General features: G+C 51.4%; 1 protein-coding gene across 2 annotated transcripts in view; it reads left to right on the forward strand.

The window, feature by feature from the left end:
* Positions 1 to 24,468, forward strand: part of Shank2 (SH3 and multiple ankyrin repeat domains 2) — a 444,659-nt gene that overhangs the window by 402,187 nt on the left and 18,004 nt on the right. For both annotated transcript variants that reach the window (XM_021202679.2, XM_021202690.2), the window contains 7 exons: positions 11,776 to 11,911; positions 12,668 to 12,748; positions 12,956 to 12,964; positions 14,138 to 14,158; positions 21,464 to 21,594; positions 23,288 to 23,399; positions 24,234 to 24,254. In XM_021202679.2, the coding sequence (XP_021058338.1) occupies positions 11,776 to 11,911; positions 12,668 to 12,748; positions 12,956 to 12,964; positions 14,138 to 14,158; positions 21,464 to 21,594; positions 23,288 to 23,399; positions 24,234 to 24,254 (511 nt within the window). The remainder of the gene's footprint in view (positions 1 to 11,775; positions 11,912 to 12,667; positions 12,749 to 12,955; positions 12,965 to 14,137; positions 14,159 to 21,463; positions 21,595 to 23,287; positions 23,400 to 24,233; positions 24,255 to 24,468) is intronic.

Raw genomic sequence — 24,468 nt, forward strand, 5'->3', positions numbered from 1 at the left:
GCGCACGCCTTTAATCCCAGCACTTGGGAGGCAGAGGCAGGTGGATTTCTGAGTTCGAGGCCAGCCTGGTCTACAGAGTGAGTTCCAGGACAGCTAGGGCTACACAGAGAAACCCTGTCTCAAAAAACCAAAGAAAGGTGGTGCTGTTTAGGGGAGAATGTGTGTCCTGGTTACCTTTGTCAACTTGACACAACCTAAAGTCATCGGAGAAAAGAGCCTCAATTGACAATTGACATAGAAGGGCCTTCACTACTGTAGGTGGCTCCGTTCCCTAGGCTTATGGTCCTGGACTGAATAAGAAAGCCAGCTGAGCATGGGCCCAGAGTGAGCAAGCTGGCAAGCACACCCTCTATGGTTCCTGCCTCTAGTTTCCTTCCCCGGCTTTCGCGCTGGACTCTGACCTGGATGTCTAAGCCAAATAAACCCTCTCTTCCTCAGGTTACTTTTGGTTGGGGTGTTTTATTACAGTCACAGAAAGGAAACTAGAACAGTGTGGAATTTGTGAGGTCATGGGGCCAAGCAGAAGATAGCAGACTACTGGTTGGTAGACCTTGAGAATAATAACTCTGCTTCCTGCCCTGCTTCCTGATCTGCAGAGATGTAAGCCAGCGAGCACACCTAGTCCTTCCTGCCCTTGTGTCTTCCCTGCCAACGGGAGCCACAATAAGCCCTTCCTTCCTCCCTTGGCACACTTCTTATTGGGTGTTTGGCTACACATGAATGGAGCCGGCCTTTGCATGCTTAGTATCCCTGTGTCTGTCTTTGTTGGTGAAGAGAGCTCACCCATTTCTAATTCAGTTGTTTACTTCCTTACTGTCGAAGAGTTCTTTGGCGTTTTTAACACCAGCATATATCTGATGTGTATTATGCACAGACTTTCTTACCCAAGTCTATGGCACTTTTATTCTTAACAGTGGGTCTTTCTTCATGCAAACCTTCTGCTTGATGCAACCCACCATGCCCACAAGTCCTCCCTAGATCCTGCCACCCACAAGCCCTCCCTAGATCCTGCAACCTACCATGCCCACAAGTCCTCCCTAGATCCTGCCACCCACCATGCCCACAAGTCCTCCCTAGATCCTGCCACCCACCATGCCCACAAGTCCTCCCTAGATCCTGCTTTGGGTGCTGCACTTGGAGACTCAAGGTCACCTGGATTTTCTCTAGCATTATCTCCCAGGAGTGTCATAGTGTGGAGTATTATATTTAGAATTGTGATCCATTTTGGGTTAATTTCTAAAGGTTTAAGGTCTATGTCAATGTTCAGTTTCTGCACGTGGGTGTCCGATTGTTTGGCAGACCATGGGAAAGCATGTTCTTTCTCCATGGCCTCACCAGTGAGCCTTTGTCAAAAGATCAGTTGGCCAAACTACGGGGTCTATTCTGGGCTCTGTGTTACGCTCTGCTGACCTGCTGTCAGCTCTCCCGCTGGCACCCTGCTGTCCCACGTCCAGCTGCTGGACAGTGCATCTCCGAGTCCAGTCATCTTAGCTCCGGGCTTTGTCCTGCTCCTGTGTCCCATTTGTTAACTTGATCCGTAACCTTTCCAGGTAAATTTTAGGTCAGTTTCCCAGCATTCACATACAATGGGTCTGGCTAAAAGTGACTCTGTTAGAAGCCTCTCCTGAATATGAGATGTCTATACAGAGCCCCGGGTATTTGGTGTAAAAATCAATATTAAAGACAAAGCCCAAAACAAACACACTCCAAAAGGGATGGGCTGGCAAGGTGGCTCGGTGGCTAAAGGTAATTGCTGCCAAACCTGATGACTCAAGTTCCACCCCCAAGAGCCACAGCACAGAAGGAGATAGCTGACTCCTACAAGCTGTCCTCTGACCTCTCCACAAGGTGCACTGTGGCACACGCACTCACATAGACACTCACAAAATAAGTAAGTTAGTAAAGAATTAAAAACACATGCCATGAAAAAGATGGGAGGGGTCGCTGTGTGGGGAGATGACGACTATTAAACAAATGTGTGACTCGTGTGCTCAGTGAGATCAAAGAAGATGCCGCCTCGCTGAAGTAAGAACAAAACGCCCTTCTGAAAGGGAACATTCAGAGAACAAAATAAGAGTTCTAGAAATTTTTAAAAACACGATGGCAGATGTGAGTATTTTGATAGATGGACTACAAGATGACATCGAAGAGAACCTTTGAGAACAGAAGAGATGGTGAGGGATGGAGGGAGGATGGGGGAGACACAGCCCGGCCTTCCCTGAGCAAAGACACAGGCAGGGGATGATTAACAAATCACGGGGAAAAGTAGTCACAGTACACACACCAGACACACCAGACACCCGTGGAGCTCAGGATGTGGACAGAAGGGACTCAGAGAATGTCACGTAGTAGTAAAACAGCGGAGTGGAGCTCGGGAGATAGCCCGGTCAGAGACGCACTTGCTTTGTTAGCACAGGAAGCTGAGTCTAATCCTCAGAACCACATCAAAAAAAAAAAAAAAAAAAAAAAAAAAAAAAAAAACCGCTGAATGAATGCTGGACATGGTGGAGCATGTCTTTAACCCCAACTGTCTTCAGGCAGAGGCAGGCAGATCTCAGTGAGTTCCAGACCAGCCAGGGACACAAAGTGAGACCATGTCTCTAAATAAACCGAATAAGGTGGTGAATGGTTGAAATCTCATCCCTGAAAGACAGAGACAGGCAGATCCCTGGGGCTCACCGACCAGCCAGTCCAGCATACTTGGTGAGTTCCAAGCCAATGAAAGACCTAACCCCCTAAATTAAGTGATCATTCCTGGTGCACGATAGGAATTATCCTCTGGCCTCTGCAGGTACACACACACACACACGCACACGCACACGCACACACACACCTCTCATATCTCTCAGTCCCTCTGTAGCAGGCTTCACATCTGAAATAAATGGAAGCCAGCCTTCAGAACCCTCAAGATCGCTTGTCATCTTTATTGATTTGTCTAACTGTCCTATCAGTTTGAGAAAGGGGTGTGTGATGGTTAATATCATCACCTGAGTCTGGAATCACCCAGGAGCACTCTGGGCACATCTTTAAGGGATTATCAAGATTGAGTTCCCAGGAGCATGAAGCCTAACCTGTGTTTTTGGCACCATCCCTGGGCTGGGCACTCTAGGCTGAAGAGAAAGCAGAAAGTGAGCTGGGTGACAATGCTGTCTCCCTCTGCTTCCTAACAGCAGATGCAGTGTGACCAGCTGCCTCTTGCTTCTGCAGCCAGGCCTTCTCTGCCGTGGTGGCTTGTACCCCTAAACCACAAACAAGATAAATGCTTCCTCCCTTACACTGCTTCTGTAGGGCATCCAGTCTCAACTTTAGAAGAAAGGATGAGTGGGGGGCAGTGGTGTCATTTCCCACTCTGTCTGTGGGTTGCTGAGCTCTGTGTGTATTTATGCAAAAGTTTACACATGTGAGGGTCTTTGATATTCGACACGTGTTTATCACTGCCTTGATATCGTCCCTCTTTACTTCCCATAACGCTTTTTCTTTCGTTTTAAATTTTATTTTATTTCAGGTATATGATGTTTTGAATATATGTCCATACACAATGTTCATGTAGTGCCCATAGAGGCCAGAAGGGGGCATCATATCCTCTGGAACAGATGCGTTAAGTTACCATGTGGGTGCAGGAACCAAACCTGGGTCCTCAGCAAGAGCAGCCTGTGCTTTTAACACTCAGTCATCTCTCCAGCCCCATTAACAAAATTTTGAGGTAGAAACCACAAAGCATAAACCTTGACCCTTTAAAGTGTACAGCCCACTGGGTTTTAAATGTCAGCTGTGCAGCCATTAGCACAGTCAGACTGTAGAACAAGATGTTGCCCCAAGAACCATCTCACACCCATGATCCTCCTGCCCGTCAGGAGCCTCTGCACATAGTCTTCATGTGTATTCAGCTGCTTTTAATATTCCTGGGCATGTACCTTGGTGTAGAGTTCCTAGGGGCATGTAGTGGCAGCATATTTGACAGGTTCCCAACAGAACCATGCTGCTGCTTGGAGTAGGCTGTCTTGTGAGTACTGATGGAGCCTCCACCCTTACACCGACATTCCCACTGATGGAGCCTCCACCCTTACACTGACCTCCCCCTCTATACCTTAGTGGCTTCGCACTGAAGACACATAAACTGGCTGGAGAGATGGTTCTGCACTTAAAAGCACTTGCTGCTCTTCCAGAGGATCTAAGTTGGGTTTCCAGCACCCTTGTCAGGCAGCACACAGCTATGTCCCTCCAGGTCCAGGAGATGTGGTGCCCTCTTCTGGAATTTGCAGTCAATGCATGCACATTGGGTACATAGCTCCCCATCCCCCGCAATACACACATAATTAAAAAGTAAAATAAGCCCTTTTAAAAAGAAAATCTGTGAATGGCATTTTAGATCTTTCTTTTTAATCCATTTTTATATCTCTGGTGTTTCGTTTTGTGGTTGTTTTTGTTTTTGAGACAGGCCTGGGAGTTCTGTGTGCTGGGATTAAGGGTGTATGCTGCCATGTCTGGCTAGGCCTGCTTGTTAATTGGAGTTTTGTCCTGCTAACATTTAAGTCATTACTGACATTTCATCTGAATCTGTGGCTTTGCCTTCTGCCTCTCTGCTCCTTTCATCCTGTCTCCCCTTGTGGCTTATCTGTTCTTGGATTCTGTTCTGGTTTGCCTGTGGGCTTTAGTGTCCCTCTCTGCATTCCACACGGCTCAGGTCACAGGCACTCCTCAGTGCTCAGGGTCTACTTGGAGTTGCTAGTACAGACGTGACATAAACTTTTTATATGTTGTATTCCAGTCTTTCGTGTCCCTGCGTCTGAATCTGCAGGATCACAGATAGCCCCACCACTGTTAGTTTTGCCTCAGGGGACAAATGGTTCTATGGACAACAGAAGAGTCCATTCCTCAGCCAGTCTTCATCCTCTACTAATGCCTTCCAAGTCTTTTGAGTGTTGGAAACGTTGCCCCCTGACTTCTGGCCTGCGGGGCTTCTGACATGAAGTCCTTTGAAGCATCCCTCTTCTCTGGTCTAAGGCATCCACATTGCCTTCCACTTCCAGGGTCTGGTTGTAATGTTCCTGCTTGAGACTCACTATATAGTTTGAGGTTCACGATATTTCTTGAATCTGTGACTTTACATCCTTCACCAAATGGTGTGTGTATGTGTGTGTGTGTGTCTGTCTGTCTGTCTGTCTGTGTCTGCGTCTGTGTATGTGTCTGTGTGTATGTCTGTGTGTCTGTGTATGTGTTTGTGTGTGTATCTGTGTGTGTCTGTGTGTCTATGTCTGTCTGTATCTGTGTGTCTGTGTGTGTGTGTGCGTGTGTGTGTGTCTGTGTGTCTGTTTCTGTGTCTGTGTCTGTGTCTCTGTGTGTGTGTCTGTGTATGTGTCTGTGTGTATGTCTGTGTGTCTGTGTATGTGTCTGTCTGTGTATCTGTGTGTGTCTGTGTGTCTATGTCTGTCTGTATCTGTGTGTCTGTGTGTGTGTGTGTGTCTGTTTCTGTGTCTGTGTCTGTGTCTCTGTGTGTGTGTCTGTGTATGTGTCTGTGTATGTCTGTGTGTCTGTGTATGTGTCTGTCTGTGTATCTGTGTGTGTCTGTGTGTCTATGTCTGTCTGTATCTCTGTGTGTGTGTGTGTGTGTGTGTGTGTGTGTGTGTGTGTGTGTGTGTGCGTGTGTGTGTTTCTAGCTTCTTTCTCATCTATGATTTTAGTCTCCTCTCTGTTAGAACCCCGAGTTACCTTTACATTAAGCCACTGGCTGATGCCCTGTGCATCCTTAAGTCTCTACTCATTTTTAAAAATCTGTCTTCTTCTGACTCACTGCTCTGTCATCTCTGCTCTGCTGCCAAGCCCACCCAGGAGAGAGCACTGTAAGAACTGTGCTAACACCCCTGTGTGACACTTCCAATGCCATGCCCGGTCACCTGTGTTTCTCAAGCAGGCTTGAACTGTGCCCTGAATGTTGTGACAGTTGGGGCATGGCAACTTTGGACTCTGTTACAGGGAAAATTCATGTTTTCCGTGGAGCTGACTGCCACCTTGATTAGACTCCAAGGCCCCACTCTGTCTGTGTTGCTTGTAGCAGCCGAAGCTCACAGCTCCATCCTGGTTCTTTCAGCCCTTTTGGCAGTTTGCTCCGAGGCTCTGTCTCACACACACATCTCACACAGTCAGCCTGAGGTGGGGGGAAAGTTCACCCAGAGGACATGCAACTGCTCCTTCACTCCTTCCTGCTGGGACCCGTGGCCACCCCGAGTTCTGCGCTATGGTCCTCCAAGCTGGTGTGGCTGAAGTTTTCTCTCAGAGCTGCAGATGACCCACAGGGCACTGCTCCCAGTGCCCAACCAAAGCCCACCTGCCTTTGTTTGCACTCCAACGCTGCCATCTCTGCTTCCATTCTGGTCTGGGTAGGGATTGTGGCTGTCCAGTCTTCACAGCTGTTACCTGAAGAAGAGTTAGAGTCGGGGGTTTACTTTACCATGCCCTCCACCTTCAAGTTTTATACCCAGCTAAGCTACTGATTATGTTTGAGGGTCATAGGGCAGTGTATCAAAAATAGACTCCAAATTGCTATTAGGAAACTCCACCCCACCACCACCACCACCAAAACAAAAAGAGCATTTTAAACCAAATAAATCATTCACACACCGAAAGTCTGAGATTCAATTTATCCACCATGAGTATCCGAGGACACCCAGGGATGGTGGCATAGGGATCTCAGATGAGCCTGGAAAACAGAGTCTTGACTATGCAGTACCAATCAGAAGTCCTCAAGAGAGACCAGAAGTGGTAACACATACTTGAAATTCCAGCACATAAGAAGCAGAGGCAAGAGGGTCACCCATAGATAAAGTTTATCCCAAGCTATATAGTGAGTCCCAGGCCAGCCAGGGCTATATAGTGAGACCCAGTATCTAAAACAAACCAAGAAAATCTCAGAAGACAGTTATTCACAACAAAGTTAAAACCTCATGGGCTGTGAAAAGGGAGTCTCAGAATTAGAGAAGTGTTTGGGTTTGAATTTCTGTTAAGTACACAGAAAATTAAACCAATAAAAAAATTATTTTGCTCCAGGGAGGAAAACCATACATGAAATGATAAAGTAACCAAATCAGAGTATATGGTTTAAGTATGGGAGGATTATCACACAGTGGAGAGGAACAGTGGATGTTGGTCTAGTTAAACGTGATGTAAATGCATCCCGAGAGTCAGAGCTGGAAGCGCAGCAGGACGTCTGAAGGAAAAGAAGTACCCGGCCCAAAACTCCGATCTTCCTTTCCATAGTGGCTCTTCCACAGACGAAAGCTCAAGTGTGGTTCACAATAGACAGCCAGGAGAGTCAACAGCAGGGGCAGAATTGGCTAAAGGCCTTGGCTGAAAATGGGGCACTGAACTGTCCGCTGTCCCCACACAAAACTCTGACATTTAAGAAACACTTAGATTGAAGACCCAAATTCATTATGAAGTACTATATAGGACCCTGTTCTTCACAAAACAACTAAATCCCATTTAGCCTGGTTTATCCACTCTCCATAGGTCCATAACTGTGTGTAAGAATGTATGGAAAGGCCCATTACTTCTTTAAGGGTAAGTGGGTCAGCTTTTTAAAAACAAAAACAAAAACAAACAAACAAACAAAAACTCTATATTGAGTAACTGCAAGGGCATCAGGACCTGTGGGAGCCTTCTTGCTGATAGGACATGTGGCACTCGTATCTCCCCACCTCCACCCTGTGGTAACAGAGACGAATTGCAGGTTCAGGCCCTTTGTGCTTTAACCCCATGAACATTCAAAGTGGCCCTGAGAGTCACTGAGGGCGGGGCAAGCCTTCTTGCGCACTCTGGCTCCCATCAGCACACGAGGCATCTATTTTCAGGACTGTGTCTGGCTCCAAGCATCCGTTGCACACTAAACTGGGATTTGTAGCCATTTGTAGGCTGGGAAACTACAAAACCTAGAACTTGATCCCTGCTGCGGTGAGGAGAATGCACCCGGGGTTTTCTGGTTGTCGCCTTTGGAAGCTGGTCTTGGTGAGGAGTCTCTACGTTGCACTGTCCATGAGCCTTTGCCCAGTCCTTCCTGGGCTCCATGACATATCACACTTGTATCATGTGCCTCATTAGAGCTCCTGTGTGCATACTGGAAGCTGGTATGCAAAGCTACCAGCTCTGACCTGAAGGTTGGGGCAGAGTCCATGCAGAGTTTGGTATTTTGAGGTTTGCTTTCAGTTTTGTTTCTGCAAATCAGGTAGGGTGCTGGAGTCCCGTGTGGTTACAGGGAGGGAGAGGAGGAAGGGTGAAGACCACAGCAATGGGGCCCAGGTCAGCATGCCTCCATCACGGCACTGCTATGTCAGCTACTTTTCATGGTAAAATGTCATAACCAAAAGCAAGCTGTGGGGGAGTTTATTCTGGCTTACTGTGCCCAAGAGTTAAGAGTCCATCATGGCGGAAGATATGGCCGCCAGCGGCTAGCATCGTGGCAGGAATGGAAAGCTGAGGGCTCACATCCTTACCAGCAAGCACAAAACAGGCAGCAAACAGGAAGTAGCATGAGGCTTCCTGTCTCAAAGCTAAGTCCCAGTGACATACTTCATTTAGCAAGGCCACACCACTTAAACCTTCTCACGTCCTAACACCAACTCAAATGCTCAAATCTCCGAAGGACGTTTCTCACTCAAACCACAACATTTCACTCCCTGGCCCCTATATAGGCTTGTGGCCATACTGTAATACAAAATGCATTTATATAATCCAACTTCAAAAAGTTCCCATAGTCTTTCACAGACTCAACAGTTTAAAAGTCTGAAACCTCTTCTGAGACTCAAGGCCATCTTTTAACTGCAACCCCCAGTAAAGTCAAAAAGGCAAATTACACACTTCCAACGTGTACTGGTACTGGTACAGAATATACATTATCATTCCAAAGGGAGAAATGGGGGGTCGTGGGGAAACACATACCAAGGCAAGATGAAAAACCCAGCAGGACAAACAGCAAAACCCATAGCTCCAAAATCAGGTGTCCCTGCAGCTGGAAAAGCCAACCTTCTGTCTGGGAGAGGGACTGTGCCTCATCTTCCCCTGCAAGGAGAGGTCGGAGGTGTGGGGCAGGCTCTGGGACTCCGCAGCCCAGCCTGGGATGGGACTCTGTGCATGGCACACCCAGCACTGTGGAGGATGACAGTAACGTGGACACACCTGCCCTATTCCTTCTAGATGGTTCTCTTGTCCTCTGTGTGGGAATGGGAGGAGGCACAGTGCTCTGAAGCTTTGGGGAGAACGGAGTCCAATGGCAGAAAAGGAAGGAGCCTGGAGAGACAGCTCCTAGGAAAGAGTCTCTCTTCAGGGGTCCACATCCCTGTGTCCCTAGAAAGCCCCAGTGCAGTAACACTGCTCTCTGGACATGCCATGTTCTTGCCCTCTGGACCTGTAGGCAGCTGTGATTACCTGCACAAGTCTGGAACCATTCCTTATGGGAGGAGAGAGGGCTCATGGCTCCCTGCCCATCCTCAAGAATTTATAGACCTTTAAGGATTGCTAGAAAGAGGAGATCGCAAGGCCGCACACCCCATGGGTATTTGTGGACAGTTAATGTTTATCAGGATGTCTAGTCACTTAACCAGTGCCAGGGTTTCAGCTGGCTATAAGTTGCCCAAGCTCTCATAACACCATTGCAAAGCAGGAAGGTGTAGCTACAGGACCTGCCCACAAGGCCTGCTCCTTCCCAGTGTCCTCTTCTCTCTGAGTTCCCTCCATAGCAGCACTGGCCCTTGCAGGCTGTGTCAGAGCTACTCTGTCACCTCTGCAGGACTTGGGGACTGTAGCTCCTTCCCTGCCTCCCAGTTTCCCTTAAGCTATCACAAGTCTCTCCCAGGGGAGCAGCTGGCAGGGGTGCTGCCTTCCCCACCAAGGCCTGTGTGTAACTGAGGGGTGGCAGGTAGAACGCTGACTCTTAAGGGCCTCAAATGAAGGGTAGTAGGTAACCCAGCTCCAGGCTGAGCAGCCCAGCGTGGCTGGTCACTGGTGTCTGTCCAAGGCTGTTCAGTTGTTGCTATTCTGTAATGAAGTGCACAGCCCAGGGAGACGGAGTTATTTTCTCCTTTGGAGACTGGGACACTGAGAGAAAGGGATCGGCTATCCTGGCTTGCAGGCTGTTGTGTCATTGATGGTCCCTCACAAGGGGACAGGCCCTGGTACCCTTTTTTTTTTTTAATTTTTTTAAGATTTATTTATTTATTATATGTAAGCACACTGTAGCTGTCTTCAGACAGTCCAGAAGAGGGAGTCAGATCTTCTTACAGATGGTTATGAGCCACCATGTGGTTGCTGGGATTTTAACTCTGGACCTTCGGAAGAGCAGTCTGGTGCTCTCACCCACTAAGCCATCTCACCAGCCCCCCCCCCGTACCCTTTGAAGGAAGCATCCGTCAATTTATGAATATTGCCAAGCTTTATTTATTGACTATGCCATCAATAACTGGGAGCCAAATATCTCCTTAAACTGCCTGAGTCAGGTGTTTGTCCAAAAGGCCTCAGTCACCTCTGGGGTAAGGTGTGTGCCATGAGGTCTGTGCTGTGACAATTGTGACTGCTGGGATGGCAAGCTTACTGAACCCCTGAACAGCCAATGAAGCCATAGCTCCGCTCCCATAGCCTCGGCCCAGCTCAGCTTCTTTGCAAGATTCAGTATTTAGTTTCTGGGCCTTGACATCATTTGTCTAATGACAGCTGTGTGTCACCAGGGCTGCGAGCTTCAGGATCCAGCTGTTTTGTGACACTTAGAGCCCAGTCTTCTGACTGTGCCCAAGTGTGGCCCAAGGCGAGCTTGGAGGTCTCAGTATCCACGCCAGCATCCACCCTTGCATCCGTGTCTGTCTGATAGGCACACGCTTGTGGTTCCATGGACTCGTCAGCAGGACAGGGGTTCCTGCACAGCCACCCATGCCACTGTGTAGGGATGGGGTTTGGAGATTTGTATGAAAGTGCCGGAGCTCTTAAGTTCCAGTAGCTAAGTAGCGTCCAACACTGCTGCGCAAGATTTGGCCCCTAGCGATCTTGATGGGAAGACACGGTGCTGGGATGGACATGTTCGCAGTGCCCAGCTTCCAACCTGCCCATCCTCAAGACTCTGGCTTTGGGGACAAGGCCTGAGGGTGGGGGGTAGTGGGTCTGCTCCATGAGGTCAAAGAGCTCTTGGCAAGGGGTCAAGGTAATGCCCCACCTCTGCTCAACTCTGTCTGGGTCTTCCTTGGGCATGGCAGGAGAGCACCTGATTCTGCAAACCCAGCCTGGGGTTGTGTTCACCGCAGCAGTGTTGGGATCCAAGTGTGCACCGCCACTATCCCAGGAACACGGGGATCGTTTTCCCTCCTATCTGCAGTGCCAGGGCAGAAGCGTCATCTCTCTTAGCACCTTGTAAAGGCAAGCTTTTTCTGCCTCTGTGCGGAATAAAAGAGAAAGCCTAGAGGCAGTGAGCCAAAGCACAGGAGAAGCAGCTGGGGGCCAGGTTTCCACCTCAGTGTAAGAGGGGAGAAGCTATTCCTGCATCCAGCCCTGGGCAACTCCTGAGAATTCTCATAGGTGGGACCCACGGGTCCTCGCAGAGGATAGTGGATAAAGCATCCACCTCTCCCAGTGTGGTAGCCCCTGCAGCCACGGCAGCACACATGCTGACCTCCCCAAAGCAACTATTCATCCATCGAGACCAATGTCCCCCTGGTCTCCCGTAGGGTAGCGGCAGCAGGTGCCTCACCACCTCTGCCTCCTCTCACATGTCGCTGACCTGCCATGCCTCTCTCCCTGCAGGTTAACAATGAAAATGTCGTCAAGGTGGGCCACAGGCAGGTGGTGAACATGATCCGCCAGGGAGGGAATCACCTTGTCCTTAAGGTCGTCACGGTGACCAGGAATCTAGACCCTGATGATACAGCCAGAAAGAAAGGTGTGTGTCCCTCAAGGTGTTCTTCAAGGGGAAAAGCAGGGGCCGTGGGGAGAAGAGCAGCATTCTTTTCAGCCCAGAACCTAGGCAACAGTGTGTGGCTTAAGTTTGTGTCCAAGGCCATGACTTTGAACCTGAGTCACCATTCTGCTAAGGGAGGCCATTGCTGGGTCAGCAAACAGGTATCAAGTGCAGAACAGATGTCGGGGATAAAGGAGTCCTTCTAGCCAGCTGTCCCTAAAGCAGCTCTGTCACGGAGCCAGGGACAGCTAGGGAAGGGTGTCGAGGTGCCCATAGCAGAGTTTACTCAGTAGCAGGGCTGTCTAGGAGAGAGGGCAGGGAACAGCTAAGACCATAATAAGAAGGTAAGGGAATAAAATTTCCTGGATACCAACAGGCCTCTTTCCCCAGCTCCAGCGAAGCCTGTGTCCCTGCCCTGACAATCTGGCAGGTAGTGGTGAAGCCACCTATGCCACCATCCTGTCACAGTCAGAGTTGCACAGACAGAACAGAGCCTGAGGTCCCCTCCCACCCCAGAGCACCTGAGAACCTGAGAAGATGCTGCCAATCATAGCAGCCCAACTGTGACAACCCTACCCCCAACTACCTGTTAGTGTCCCCCACAAAACACAGATTGGAGGGCCTCTACCTCTCGGATTCTTCCTATGTCCTAAAGTTAAGGGCATGGGGTGGGGTGTAGGATGGGGTGAGGCCTTGTGGTGAATCTCGTACTTACTCTGCCTCTGCCTACCCCTCAAGCTCCCCCACCTCCGAAGCGGGCTCCGACCACGGCCCTCACCCTGCGTTCCAAGTCCATGACAGCGGAGTTGGAGGAACTCGGTAAGGCTGCCTCACCCTGCTGCCCTCAGCCAATGCATGGCCTCCTGCTGGCTGGCTTGTCCGTGCCCCGCCCCTGCATGCCCTACAGCTCCACGCTTCGCTTGGCATCTCTAGTGGGGACCGAGGTGGGGACCTATAGGGATGGGGCTGTTTCTCTTTCTGCTTATCTAACATTGTTTTGTTTTGACTTTTTGGGCCTCTCACTAGTGGACAAAGGTAAGCAGACCCGCTGGCCCCGCAGCAGCGTCCCTGCTGCCTCGGGCACCCTCACCGACCCCACCTCAGCCTGGCCTCTAGCTTGCTCCAACCACCAAGGGCCCTGCTCTCAGGGCCTCTTCAGAGAATCCCGGCATACCCGGCACTCTAAAAGGTCCTCATTAAACAGACTTGGCATCTGTCCCTTTAGAGGTAGATGTCGCAGGGGGGATCATCAGCCACTGGAACCATTAAGAAAAGGGATGACTCTGACGTGACTAAGAACCAAATCCTGTGTGTCACCCAGGTGCCACCAGGTAGCCAGGGTGACTCTGAGCCAGAGATTGTGAGTGGAAGCAGTGACCCCAAGAAGGGCTGGTGAGGGCGGACTCCTGGGCATAGAGGCAACTGCTCAGATGCAAAGCTAGTAGCTCTTAGTGGTGTCCTGCCAGGATGTCACTAACAACCAACAGTATTGTGTGGGAAACCCACATGTCTCCACCAGCATGGAGCAACCTCCTGCCTCCTTGCTCATGATAAACATTGTCTTTCTTGCTGCTTTCTTGGAATCTGAAACTCGCCTCAAATTGTCAGTTTTCTAGAAGAGGGTACCCTGACACAGGAATGCTTCTCCACCCAGAAACGAGAGTACCTCTCCTTCCAGCCATGCCCCTGACCCTATCATTTCCCTTCAAACATTCCACTGGGGACATTCTAATCATGTCCCCATGACAGAATATCTGCCCTACTTATGATGGGCCAAGGCCAGCCTGCCCGACTGAAGGGGCTGCTACCATGTTCCCTAGGAGTTCATTAACCAAGGGCTGTCTCCAGCTCCCAGGGCCTCTAGCTGCTGGGGTCTCCAGCTCCTTGTGTCTCCATGCCCTTGTAAAGGGCCCCTCCCGTCCCACCTCACGAAGTTCAGTCCCACCCGTGGAGTGCTGGTGAGATGCAGGGGCCAAAGTAAGAAAGAAAGCCTCATGACTACCACACAGGAGACAGGGCAAGAAAAGAAGAGCAACCAAGGACAAATTGTGAGGCCACTCTGCACCCTGCCTCTCACTCCCAGTGGTCTCCACGCTGCTTCCCCTGTCTGTGTCCCATGATCACTGCATTGAGTAAGACCCCGGGCATGGGCCACTATGGGAGGGTGCCACCGTGGGTGGCTCATGTGCTTCCCTTTCTGTTTGCAAGCCTCGGTCCGGAAGAAGAAGGGTAAGGGAAGCACCTGTCCCCATGCTCTCCCGTCCCCATGCTCTCCTGTCCCCATGCTCTCCCGTCCCCATGCTCTCCCATCCCCATGCTCTCCCGCCCCCATGCTCTCCCGTCCCCATGCTCTCCCTTCCCCATGCTCTCTCGTCCCCATGCTCTCCCGTCCCCATGCTCTCCCTTCCCCATGCTCTTCTGTCCCCATGCTCTCCCGTCCCCATGCTCTCCCATCCCCATGCTCTCCCGTTCCCATGCTCTCCCGTTCCCATGCTCTCCCGTCCCCATGCTCTCCCGTCCCCATGCTCTTCCGTCCCCATGCTCTTGCCCAGTAGAGGAGAAATCCCCTCGTGACCGTCGTGTAAAGCCCAGAGTGTGCTGTGAGCCTTGTGTCCGTCTTCCCTATTTCGGGGGGAGGGGGTTATACCTAAGAGCTCCTACTCCCTGGGATGTATCCTGGTCTGGTCTGTCTGGTCTGTGTCACTTCTGTCTGTGACCCTCTCAACCTATCTGTAAGTCCCCCAATCTGTGTCCACATCAACACGCTGACAAAGCGGCCAATCCTGGATGACTCTTGCTGTGCCTGCCTGGCTGCAGGTGCGTTGACTTCTCTCCCGTGGGGCTGGTCAGAGACATCCATGTGTACTGCCCAGCCACTGAACAGACTGGCATACAGGCAAGGGGGAGCCCAGCTCCTCTCACACTGTGGAAGAGGGATCAGTGTGGGCCCTTTGGCTGCCTGTCCCCAGGCTCCCATGGGAGGGGAGCAGACATGACACAAGTCTCATGAGTAGCCAAGCAGAGCCCTGCCTTCTTCAGAGCACCCCATTACAGATGTATACCCCTGACTGCTCATGACTCCCCAACACTGAGCCAAATACAACCTATGACCCAGAAGTAAAATCCTAAAACATGATTCCCCAAGGCTGAGACAGACGGACCCTAATTAGGCTGAGGAAGTCCCTAATGATTGCTGAGCTCAGTCTGAGGCCTGGTGTGGACCTAGCTTCCCAGATGCTGACATGGGGTATCAGGAATGCCTGAGTCCAGCAGGATCAACCTCACGGCAGGGCAGGTACCCTGGAGCTGCCAGTGTAGTCAACTCAGGACTAGCAACCATCTTTACAGCAATCCATGCCTTTACCACACCCAGCAGGCTCTCTAGGGTCCTCCCTTTGTCTAGGGTATGGCTGATGACTAGTCAAAACCTACCCTTCTTCTTAGGGGTCCTATATTTATATTACTATATGAGCACCCCGCCCCTATCAAAGGCCAAACCCAACTCTAGCCTGTCAAATGAGGCATGCCACTACTGTGAGCTCCCAAGGTCCAGGGTGCCCCACCAGATCTGGTGAAGTAAAGCTCATTGGCAAGAAGATGGGACCTGGGCAGTCAAGTCCTGTCCGAGGGCACCTCCCACTGAAATGCTGCAGCAGCTGGAGACAGAGGGTTTTTAGCCAGCACGAGGTGAATCCATCAGAGATACGTGAGTCTCAGACAGTGGAAAATGCCTTCCATGTTAGCAGCAGAAAAAAAAAAAAAAAAAACAGTTGAGAATCAAAGCCCCAACCTGGAACTGGAGCAGGGGGCAGGGATGAGGGTGGAGGCAGATGCCAAAGGAACCAGTGGTCACAGCCAAGGAGAAGGGACTGGGGGTGCCTGTTCCCATGGTTACTGCATCCCTCTCCTTACCTTGCAGAAGCTCCTGCCAACTTGGTACCTTCACTCAGTTGGTACACTAGCACCTGCCATGCATGGCTTGGGGCAGTGTGGGCACATGGTGTGGAAGGTGCTTGGTCATGGCTCCAGCACCTCCTGAAGCCTGTCCAGGCTTCCTGGGAGGACTGCCTACCTGGAAGGGAGTACACTCTAGAGAGGCAGGCTAGAGTGAAAGAACTTGCTCTTCCCAGCTGCCCCGAGCTGAAGAATGGCCCCACCACCTGCAAGTCTTTGTCTACCCAGAGACCATGAACTAAACCACATTCAGAAATAAGGTCTTTGCCGATACAGCCAAGACAAGGTCACAAATGGATAGGTGTACCCTAAAGGAACCATTGACTGGTGTCTTTAGGAGAAGAGGAAGAGAGTTGGGGGGTGTTAGAGACTCCTGGGACCTCCAGAAACAGGGCTGTCCCCAACTGCCTACAGATAGAACCTGGCCCTGCTAATCCCAATCATGGACGTCCATCACCCAAAACAAAGCTATTGTCCTATTGTTTATGGTGCCAGGAGATTGCTGAAAGTTAGTGTGGTAGTGTATGCCTATAATCCCAGCACTATGAACATGGGAGACAGAAAGACCACAAGTTTAAGATCAGCCTGAGCTACATGAGACCTTTCTCAAATGGAGTAAGGCGGCCTTAACCCTGGATCCACCCCACCAGCCACCTTGGCTTAGAGACACTGGGTTTTCAATGAGCCTTTTGCTCTAGTGCCCATTGTGAGAAAAATCACCATGGCCAGCTACCATGGGCACGCCAGCCCAGGTCTGCGGATATGAGAGTAGAGACAGAGGTGACCAGGCAGAGTGAGTGAATGGAACTGGTGTGTGACCATGACTTCCAACCTTGCTGGTCACCCCTGGATAAGCACACAGACCTTCCCAGCACAAAGCCCTGGAGTCTACAGATCCACAGGGTCCAGGCTGCACCCCCACACTTCACTGCCTGGGAGAGCAGGCAGAAGGCAGCCCTCTGGTAGCTCAGATGACAATGTGACATTTTGGCTTTTTCTCCTGGTAGTAGAGTTACAGGGGAAGCCTACATGATGTGTCCTCGCCCTGAGATGGGTGTAGTGGCACTGCCCTGCAGCGGGAGTGGGCTACTGGCTCTGGGACACTAAGGGGAAAGCATGGTGGCTGTGGACAGATAAATTTCTAGCTATCTCAGATGCCATGGGCACCCAGGAATCGCGCCGCTGGCTTTGTAGATGATTCTAAAGCACTTGATCTTACTCTGTGAGAAACAACTAGGATTCTGCTCTAAGGTTTGAGTGCTAGGCTCTGACTGCATTATCACCCTGTCTGTAACCAAGGGACAGAGCACCTCAGCAGGGCTTCCACTCACTGCCTGCGGAATGGGAGGTGCCTGGAAGACTCCCTCGGGACTGTGCCACGGGCTACAATACAATACCAGACGCGTCCAGCTCTTCCTTTGCTTTAGCCAGTGGGGTTATTCCCCTTCCCCTAGCATTTGTGACTTCTTCCCACAGAGCCATGACATCTGGAACATTGAAAGCAACAACTGCCACATGGAAAGCAACAGGTGCCTCACGTTGAGGACACTGGACATACCGTCCAGTGCTTGCTTCTGCAACTTCTGGGGCTGCCTATGGCCCAGGCAAACCCACAGACTGGGAGAAGCAGTGATGGGCAGGGCAGGCTAAGAAACGTGGCTTGAAGCCACCTCAGGGATCCTGACAAACCTGCCACCCTACCCTACCCCCACCCCATCTCTGTCTCTCTCCTTCCCTCCCTCCTCTCTCTCTCTCTCTCTCTCTCTCTCTCTCTCTCTCTCTCTCTCTCTCTCTCTCTCTCTCTCTCTCTCTCTCTCTCTCTCTCTCTCTCTCTCTCTCTTTCTCTCTCTCCCCCTCTCTCTCCTTCACTCCCTCACTCCCTCTCTCCCCCTCTCCCTCCCTCTTCCCCCCCCCCCGATTCCTAGAAGTCTATAACTTATAGCCCATGTCTGCCTTGTGAGAGGCCATACACTCGCTTAGAGACTGAGACCTCAGCTCGTGGCTGGGCTGTTTTGTGACCCACAACACCCCCCATGTATGTCTGTAGTATATCCAACCATCAAGACCCCGTGTTAGCCCTGGCAGGGCCTGGCCCCCTTAGTGATCTTTACAACTCCAGTCCTGGGCCTTTGTAAATTTAAACCTCATCCTCAGAAGCCAGCCATGCAACAGTTTCCTTTAAAACCTGTATGATCTGTCAATAAGATCCCAGAGATGAAGCCTGTGTGGCCCGGTCTCAAGTTCCCATTGGCCAGCAAATCTAAGGATTAAGTTGAAGACCCCTCTGTCACCTGACTCACACCAACAGCACTAATGCTAGAAGATCTGGAGCCCTGGGTCTAACAGGCTCCTAAAGCAGCTGCTAAGGGAGATAGGAGAGGCAGAGCTCAAGAGACCAGGTCCTGAGACACAACCACGCCAGCACTGTCCTGTTATGGACTCCACAAGCCCTTCCTCTGTTCTGCAGTCAGATAAGTGAGGTTGTTGACTCTGGTCACCCTTACAGGAGCACCGTCAAGCTGAGTTCTCCTATGAAAGACTGTTCCTCCTCTAGCCAGGTGAAGCAGGTTGAAGCCTCAAAGCCCCACATGCTTAGAACCTTCATGGGAGACCCTTATCCAAGGCTCTGGAATCTCAAATCACAGCCTATTGCCCACTCCTGCTGGACATGTGGAAATGCCACAGGCACCCAGGTGCCAGGCAATAGACCCACATGCCATGGGGGCAGGGGGAATGCACACACTGCCAGCTTGTGCCTGGGAGACTTTCAGTGGTGCCACAGCTCTTCAGCATGTATGTTTGTTCCTCTAGTGTCCTTTGTTTTCCATGTGCCCAGACCCAGGCCCTACACAGCAGACTCTGGCCAACCACCTCCTCATGCTGAGCCTGTGCCCAAGGCCCTCCTAGCAGGACTATGACCCTGTGCCTCTTACCTGCTCCTCCAAGTTGTCTGGCCCACAACCTTCCCTTGCCCAGCTGCTACCAGTAGCCATTGAGTTCAACAAAGGCCAGTTTTATGGGGCAGGAAAAACAGGAGCTTCCTGGAGCTATCTCACCCACACCTTTCCTTGATAGTCCTACCCAACCACTCACAGGGCAAGCAGGCTGGGCTACCCACATAGCCAGCAGGGGCCTTCCCATCTCGAGGTTTGCTCAGGTTGGAGGTGGTTAGAGTTCTCCATGTGAAACACCCAGACAGGCCTCATAACTCAGTGGCTTCCACTTGTCCCACATTTGAGATTCAGGACCGTGTGTCCCCATGCTACGCCTCTGTGGATTCATAGCAAGTGTTGCTGAGGAGAGGAGGGTAGTTTCTAGAGTGAATGCAGTGTTTTCTTCCCAGTGCCCACTGCAGTGCTGGGGCATAGCTTTCCACTGCTAGAGAGATCTCAACTCCTTCCTTGAAAGAACGTACCATGGGGTTGCCAAGGGCACACCTCAGCTAAAGCTAAGCTAAATCACCAGTGCTAAGAGAACTAGAGTATGGGGTTGGGGTGTAGATCAAGCCAGGCCAGTGTGTCCTGGCTGGCTTACCAAAGTAGGCTGGCAAGTTGTCAGTGGGGACTACCCAGAAAGAAGTTTGATCTCAGCGGTAAGAGCCAATCTGGACCCCTGGAGGAAAATGGCAGAGATGGAGGCAGGTGGGCGTGGCCTATATCACATGGCATGGGAAGCAGTCTGCTAGTGTGGAAGGTTAGTAAGAAGATGATAGACACTCCACCGAAGTACCCGAGCCCAGGAGAGTGAAGGTTTGGTTACAGGTAAGGGCTTTGAGACTCAGGAGTCAATGACATGGCTGATTTGAGCTCTGAGTGTCCTCATTGCCACTGGAGATGGGAGCTGAGCAATGGCCTGACCAATCTCTGAAGGCTGGATTCTGGCCCAGGAAGAGGCCCGTGGCTAGACGAGCCTGCAGGACCCAGACATCAGAGTCAGCCATGAAGGGACATGCCACTGGAGACTGCATGGATTCTGCAGGCCTTTTTAAAATTCTCCACACATGTGAAAGGCTCCCAGGCCATGAAGGACCATGTGGCATGGGCTACATCTGGACTGCATCCATCATCTGTGGACTGCTAGAATCAACACCGGTCTAGAACTAGCCATTTTCCCAGGCTGTCAGAGGATCCATGATGGATACTTCCATGGGATGGACATCCCCCTAGTCACAGAACAGCCTCTTCCTCAAGGGGATCCTGGCTCTGCCCTGGCTTCTTACACAGTGTTGCTTCATTCCAGTGCTGAACACTAACACAGCTCTGAGGGCTTAACCAATGGGTCAACTCCTCCTGATAAACCACCATTGCCAAGTAGTACTTGACTTTGTAGCTCAGTCAGTGAACCCAGTGTTCACTAAACAGGGAGCCACAAAAACCCCAGAAATAAGCAAAGCTTGCCTGGAAGGACTTGGGCGTCTACAGCAAATGTTCTAAAAGCAAGCATGTCCTGCACCTCAAAAGGATCCAGCGTGGGAGGTGTCCACAGGCATGCCCCCCCATAAGCTTCATCCTGACCCAGGGCATCTTATAAAAAGCACAGCCCGGGACAGCTAGGGCTTTCTCCTGAGTGCCTCTGGGGACTGGGTGACTGACTGACTGCAGGTCTCAGGGAGTGGGGTCCCTGTGTTCTGGCAACCCTAGACAAAGCCTTATATCTGGTCTTGGGATCTCAACTGTCTTAGAACTAAATCTGGTGTCAAGGTCATTCTAGAACAAGTTTTGGTTTTCAAGTTTAAACAAAAAGCCTTTGGTGTTTTGGTTTGGTTTGGTTTGTTTCTTCCATTTTCCAGGGCTCCTTGAGAATTGGTTTTTATTTTCTAGAACTAGGAATGTTCTAAAATGGGAAGAACAAATAGAAAGTTCCCTGTGCAGCATAAGCTGAGAGGTCTGGGGTTCCTGCCATCCTGTCTGGCTTCCTAATCACAGTCAAGATTCCAGACTTGGTACAGGGGGGGCTTGCCTTGAAAACTATGTTTAATTACACAAAGAACCACATTTGTGCTTGCCTGCTTGCGTGTGTGCGTGCGTGCGTGCGTGCGTGCGTGTGTATGTGTACACCTGGTGGCACAGGCCCGAAATGTCAACTCTCAGAAGATTGACATGGGAGAAACAAAAGTTCAAGGCCAGCCTGTGCTACACAATGAGACCCTGGCTCTAATAGCAATTCCAAAATTAACACTTATCAATAACACATCCTATCTGTCATACCTGAAGATGGCTGAGTCACAGGTCCTGGGTGGTATAGCGCTCTCCAAGGGGGCAGGCTGAGATGCGGAGGCCTCCTGCTGACTTTGTCCAGATAGTTACACACCTCAGGCAGGCAAGGGATGCGTGCGTGGTGGACCCCCTCGTGGGGCATGTGGAGGGGACATAGATGCATGCTTGCTACACTCACTCACACACACACACATACACACACACACACACACACACACACACACACACACACACACACACACGGCCTACTCGATAGTCCAGGCACATGAACAGTGACTGCATGCCTGAAGTCTCCTGACTGAGACCACCCACCCTCCAGGCTTCCATGAGACTAAACCACTCCAAAACCTACTTTGTCTTTTAGACAAACCGGAAGAGATAGTCCCAGCCTCCAAGCCCTCCAGGACCGCAGAGAACGTGGCCATCGAATCCCGGGTGGCGACCATCAAGCAGCGGCCCACAAGCCGGTGCTTCCCAGCTGCCTCTGATGTGAATGTGAGTGAGTGGAACCGGGTAGGGTTTGGGCTGGCCTGACTGGTGGGTGGGCAGGCAGAGGGTTCAGCATGCAGGGAGCGGCAGGCCAGTTCAGCAGCTTGCCTTCACAAGCCTTCCCTGCACAAGTTCAGAGCCCATCTCCAGGGGCTGGCTAGCACTCTGATCCGGCCTAGAGCTACAGCAAGTCAGTTACTAAGCTGAGGTGCAAATCTCACCACTCCTGCATGCCACCCTTACCTGGGTTTATCCACAGAGCCCCAAACCTTGAGGGTGTCCCTCCATGTGTCCAACCAAGAGACTTTGGACAATGGGGATGTGGGAGTGAGTGCTCCTCAGACAGTGCCCCTTGCCCGAGCACAGCCTCATGCACTGTGGCCCTCTGCACAAACACTTGGCACGTGCTCTGAGGTGGGGTGACAGCATCCTTAGGAGGGAAGTGGCTTAATGTGTTGGTCTTCGTTGTGCATGGGAGGCGCCGGATGCCAGCTCATGGCTGGGGCTGGGGCTGGGGCTGTGCCACCCACCCCCAGTAAAAGGCACTCTCTGTAAAGAGGTGACAAGTCTCCCAGGAACCAGGCGTCAGTCCTGAACAGAAGTAAGACCTTTGAACCTCTTGGTGCCTCCTTCTGGTTTCTGGTCACCATCACAGTCCAGTGCCGGGTCTAAGCACTAACTGTCCCATCACATAGCTGATGTCAGATTTTCTCTGACTCACTTTCAGACTGACTTGGTTTAATCCAGCCCTTTCACACAGTGACACTTATAGCTGCCATGAATTTGGTAAGAGTTTCATACGATAAGCAATAAAATAGACACCCCCAAGGTTCAGATACTCACTCCTCCCCTTCAGAATCCCATAGGGAGGAACCCTGGCTTTCAACACACCCACACTCCACCCTGATACTCTCCAACCTGATAGCCCCATGGGGACAGGTTCCTTTGAGCTCCCAGGGGCCAGCATCCTACCTTCCCAACCTCAGATTCCAGGGTCAGGTGGGTAGAGACTCTGGAGCCGAGATGAGCTTGTCAAGACTATCCCCACAGACATGTTCTTAGTGAGCCTTAGTGGCCAATCTTTCCCAAGTCCCTCCCGGGCTGTGGAGCATAGCTGGCCAACCATCGGAGACAAAACAGCATAGGTGTACCAGCTGTGAGGGGTAGGTACGCAGGTTCTCTCTGAGAGTCTGCCTTCAGGCCAGGGAAGGGACAGCCCACTGCAGTCTCCATGACACCTTCCAGGGTCACTTGGCAGTTCTCACAGGTCAGGTACCCTACCCACCTGCACAGGTTTGGTACCTGACCACCTCTGTAGTGTCTGGAAGAGGAAAACAAAATCCAAGCTGAGGGCTTGCCGGAGGTCACAGGGCATGAGGACCCAGGCAGGGCATGACCTGGATCAGACCCCACTGCCTACCACACTGTGCCTTTCCCCGTGGGCCAGCCAATCCTGGCCCTGTTCTCCATGAGCTCCTCTGCTGACTGGCCGGGCGTCTATCTCAGCAGAGGATGGCTGCCTAAATCTGGACATGCTGGCATCAGATGCACAAGAGCTAAAAGGAATATGGGGAGGGCGTGGCCTGAGGAAGCTGTGGTGATTGATTCCTGAAGCTCCCAGGGCTTCCTGACACCTCTGGCCCTGTCACCATGGGTGGGGCTCCCAGGGATGCACCTCACCTGGCTCTCTGGTTTGCAGTCCGTGTACGAGCGCCAAGGGATTGCTGTAATGACGCCCACGGTCCCTGGGAGCCCGAAAGGCCCATTTCTGGGCCTCCCTCGAGGTACGATGCGAAGGCAGAAATCGATAGGTAAGAAGCGTGACCCTCCACCCGAAGACGTTGCCCCTAAGCTTTCAAACATAGCCCTTAGCTCCTCAGGGGCTCTGGCCTCCTGACTCCAGGCTCCATGATTGTCTTGGTGCCTAGACCCTAGCCACTCCCCACCGGGGCTGCCCATCAGGCAGGGGGCAGGTCCCCAGCTTCTCTCCAACAGGCAGCCCCTTGAACACAGTGGGGTGTGAAACCTTCCTTTAGAATGGTTTCTCTAATCTGACAGTAGTAGCTGAGAGAGCAGGGAGGAGGGCGGGCAGGGTGGGCAGACCCCGCCAGTCAATGTTTCATAGGCTGAGCTCAAGGGACACGCGTCTCCGGGTGGCTGGGTCAGGTCTGAAGCGCTGTGTGTAAGAAAGCAGCTTGCCTTCCTCGCTAACATCCCCCATTTCCTTCACTGGCTCGGACAGGGCAAGGAAAACCTGACCCCTCAAGACAGGAAAGACCTCAGTGTGGTCCCTACCACATACATAAGCTTTCTGGAAGCCTAGGCTACTGCTGGACGCAGTGGAGCCTTACCATGTACAGAGAAGGGGTTTGCAGCCGCCAGCCTCAGCTGGGCACTGCCAGGAACACTGCTGCTCTGTGTGTTCCGGAAGCTCCTCCTGCGGCTGCCGCCAGTGACATGGCATGTCTGTTTTTAGTCAGAGGAGGAAGCAGGAGGCAGCATCTAGGCGGTAATGACCATGGTGGCGTCTGCAGCTTGGGTGGCCCACCCACCCCTGGCACAGTCAGGGCCGGGCTTAGCTGCACACACACCTTATTGTATTTCTGGATCTTTCTGGCTAATAACAGTTGATTTCCTCCTGTCAGACAGCAGAATCTTTCTATCAGGTCAGTGACACACCCCCCCCCCTCCAGTTTGGAATCTGTGACTTGAATGTATCCCAGTTTACTTTATAAGGGGTATTCTTAAATTATTACTCCTTGGGAATGTCACCATTAGGCGACAACTCACAGTGAATGGTCCACAGAGATCTCCTTCAGCAGCAATCCTCTGAGATGCCAAATTAGCCTCCCACAGGAGTATGTTCAATTTGGAATACCC

Source organism: Mus pahari, chromosome 1 (genome assembly GCF_900095145.1).
Source record: "Mus pahari chromosome 1, PAHARI_EIJ_v1.1, whole genome shotgun sequence".
Taxonomy (NCBI): domain Eukaryota; kingdom Metazoa; phylum Chordata; class Mammalia; order Rodentia; family Muridae; genus Mus; species Mus pahari.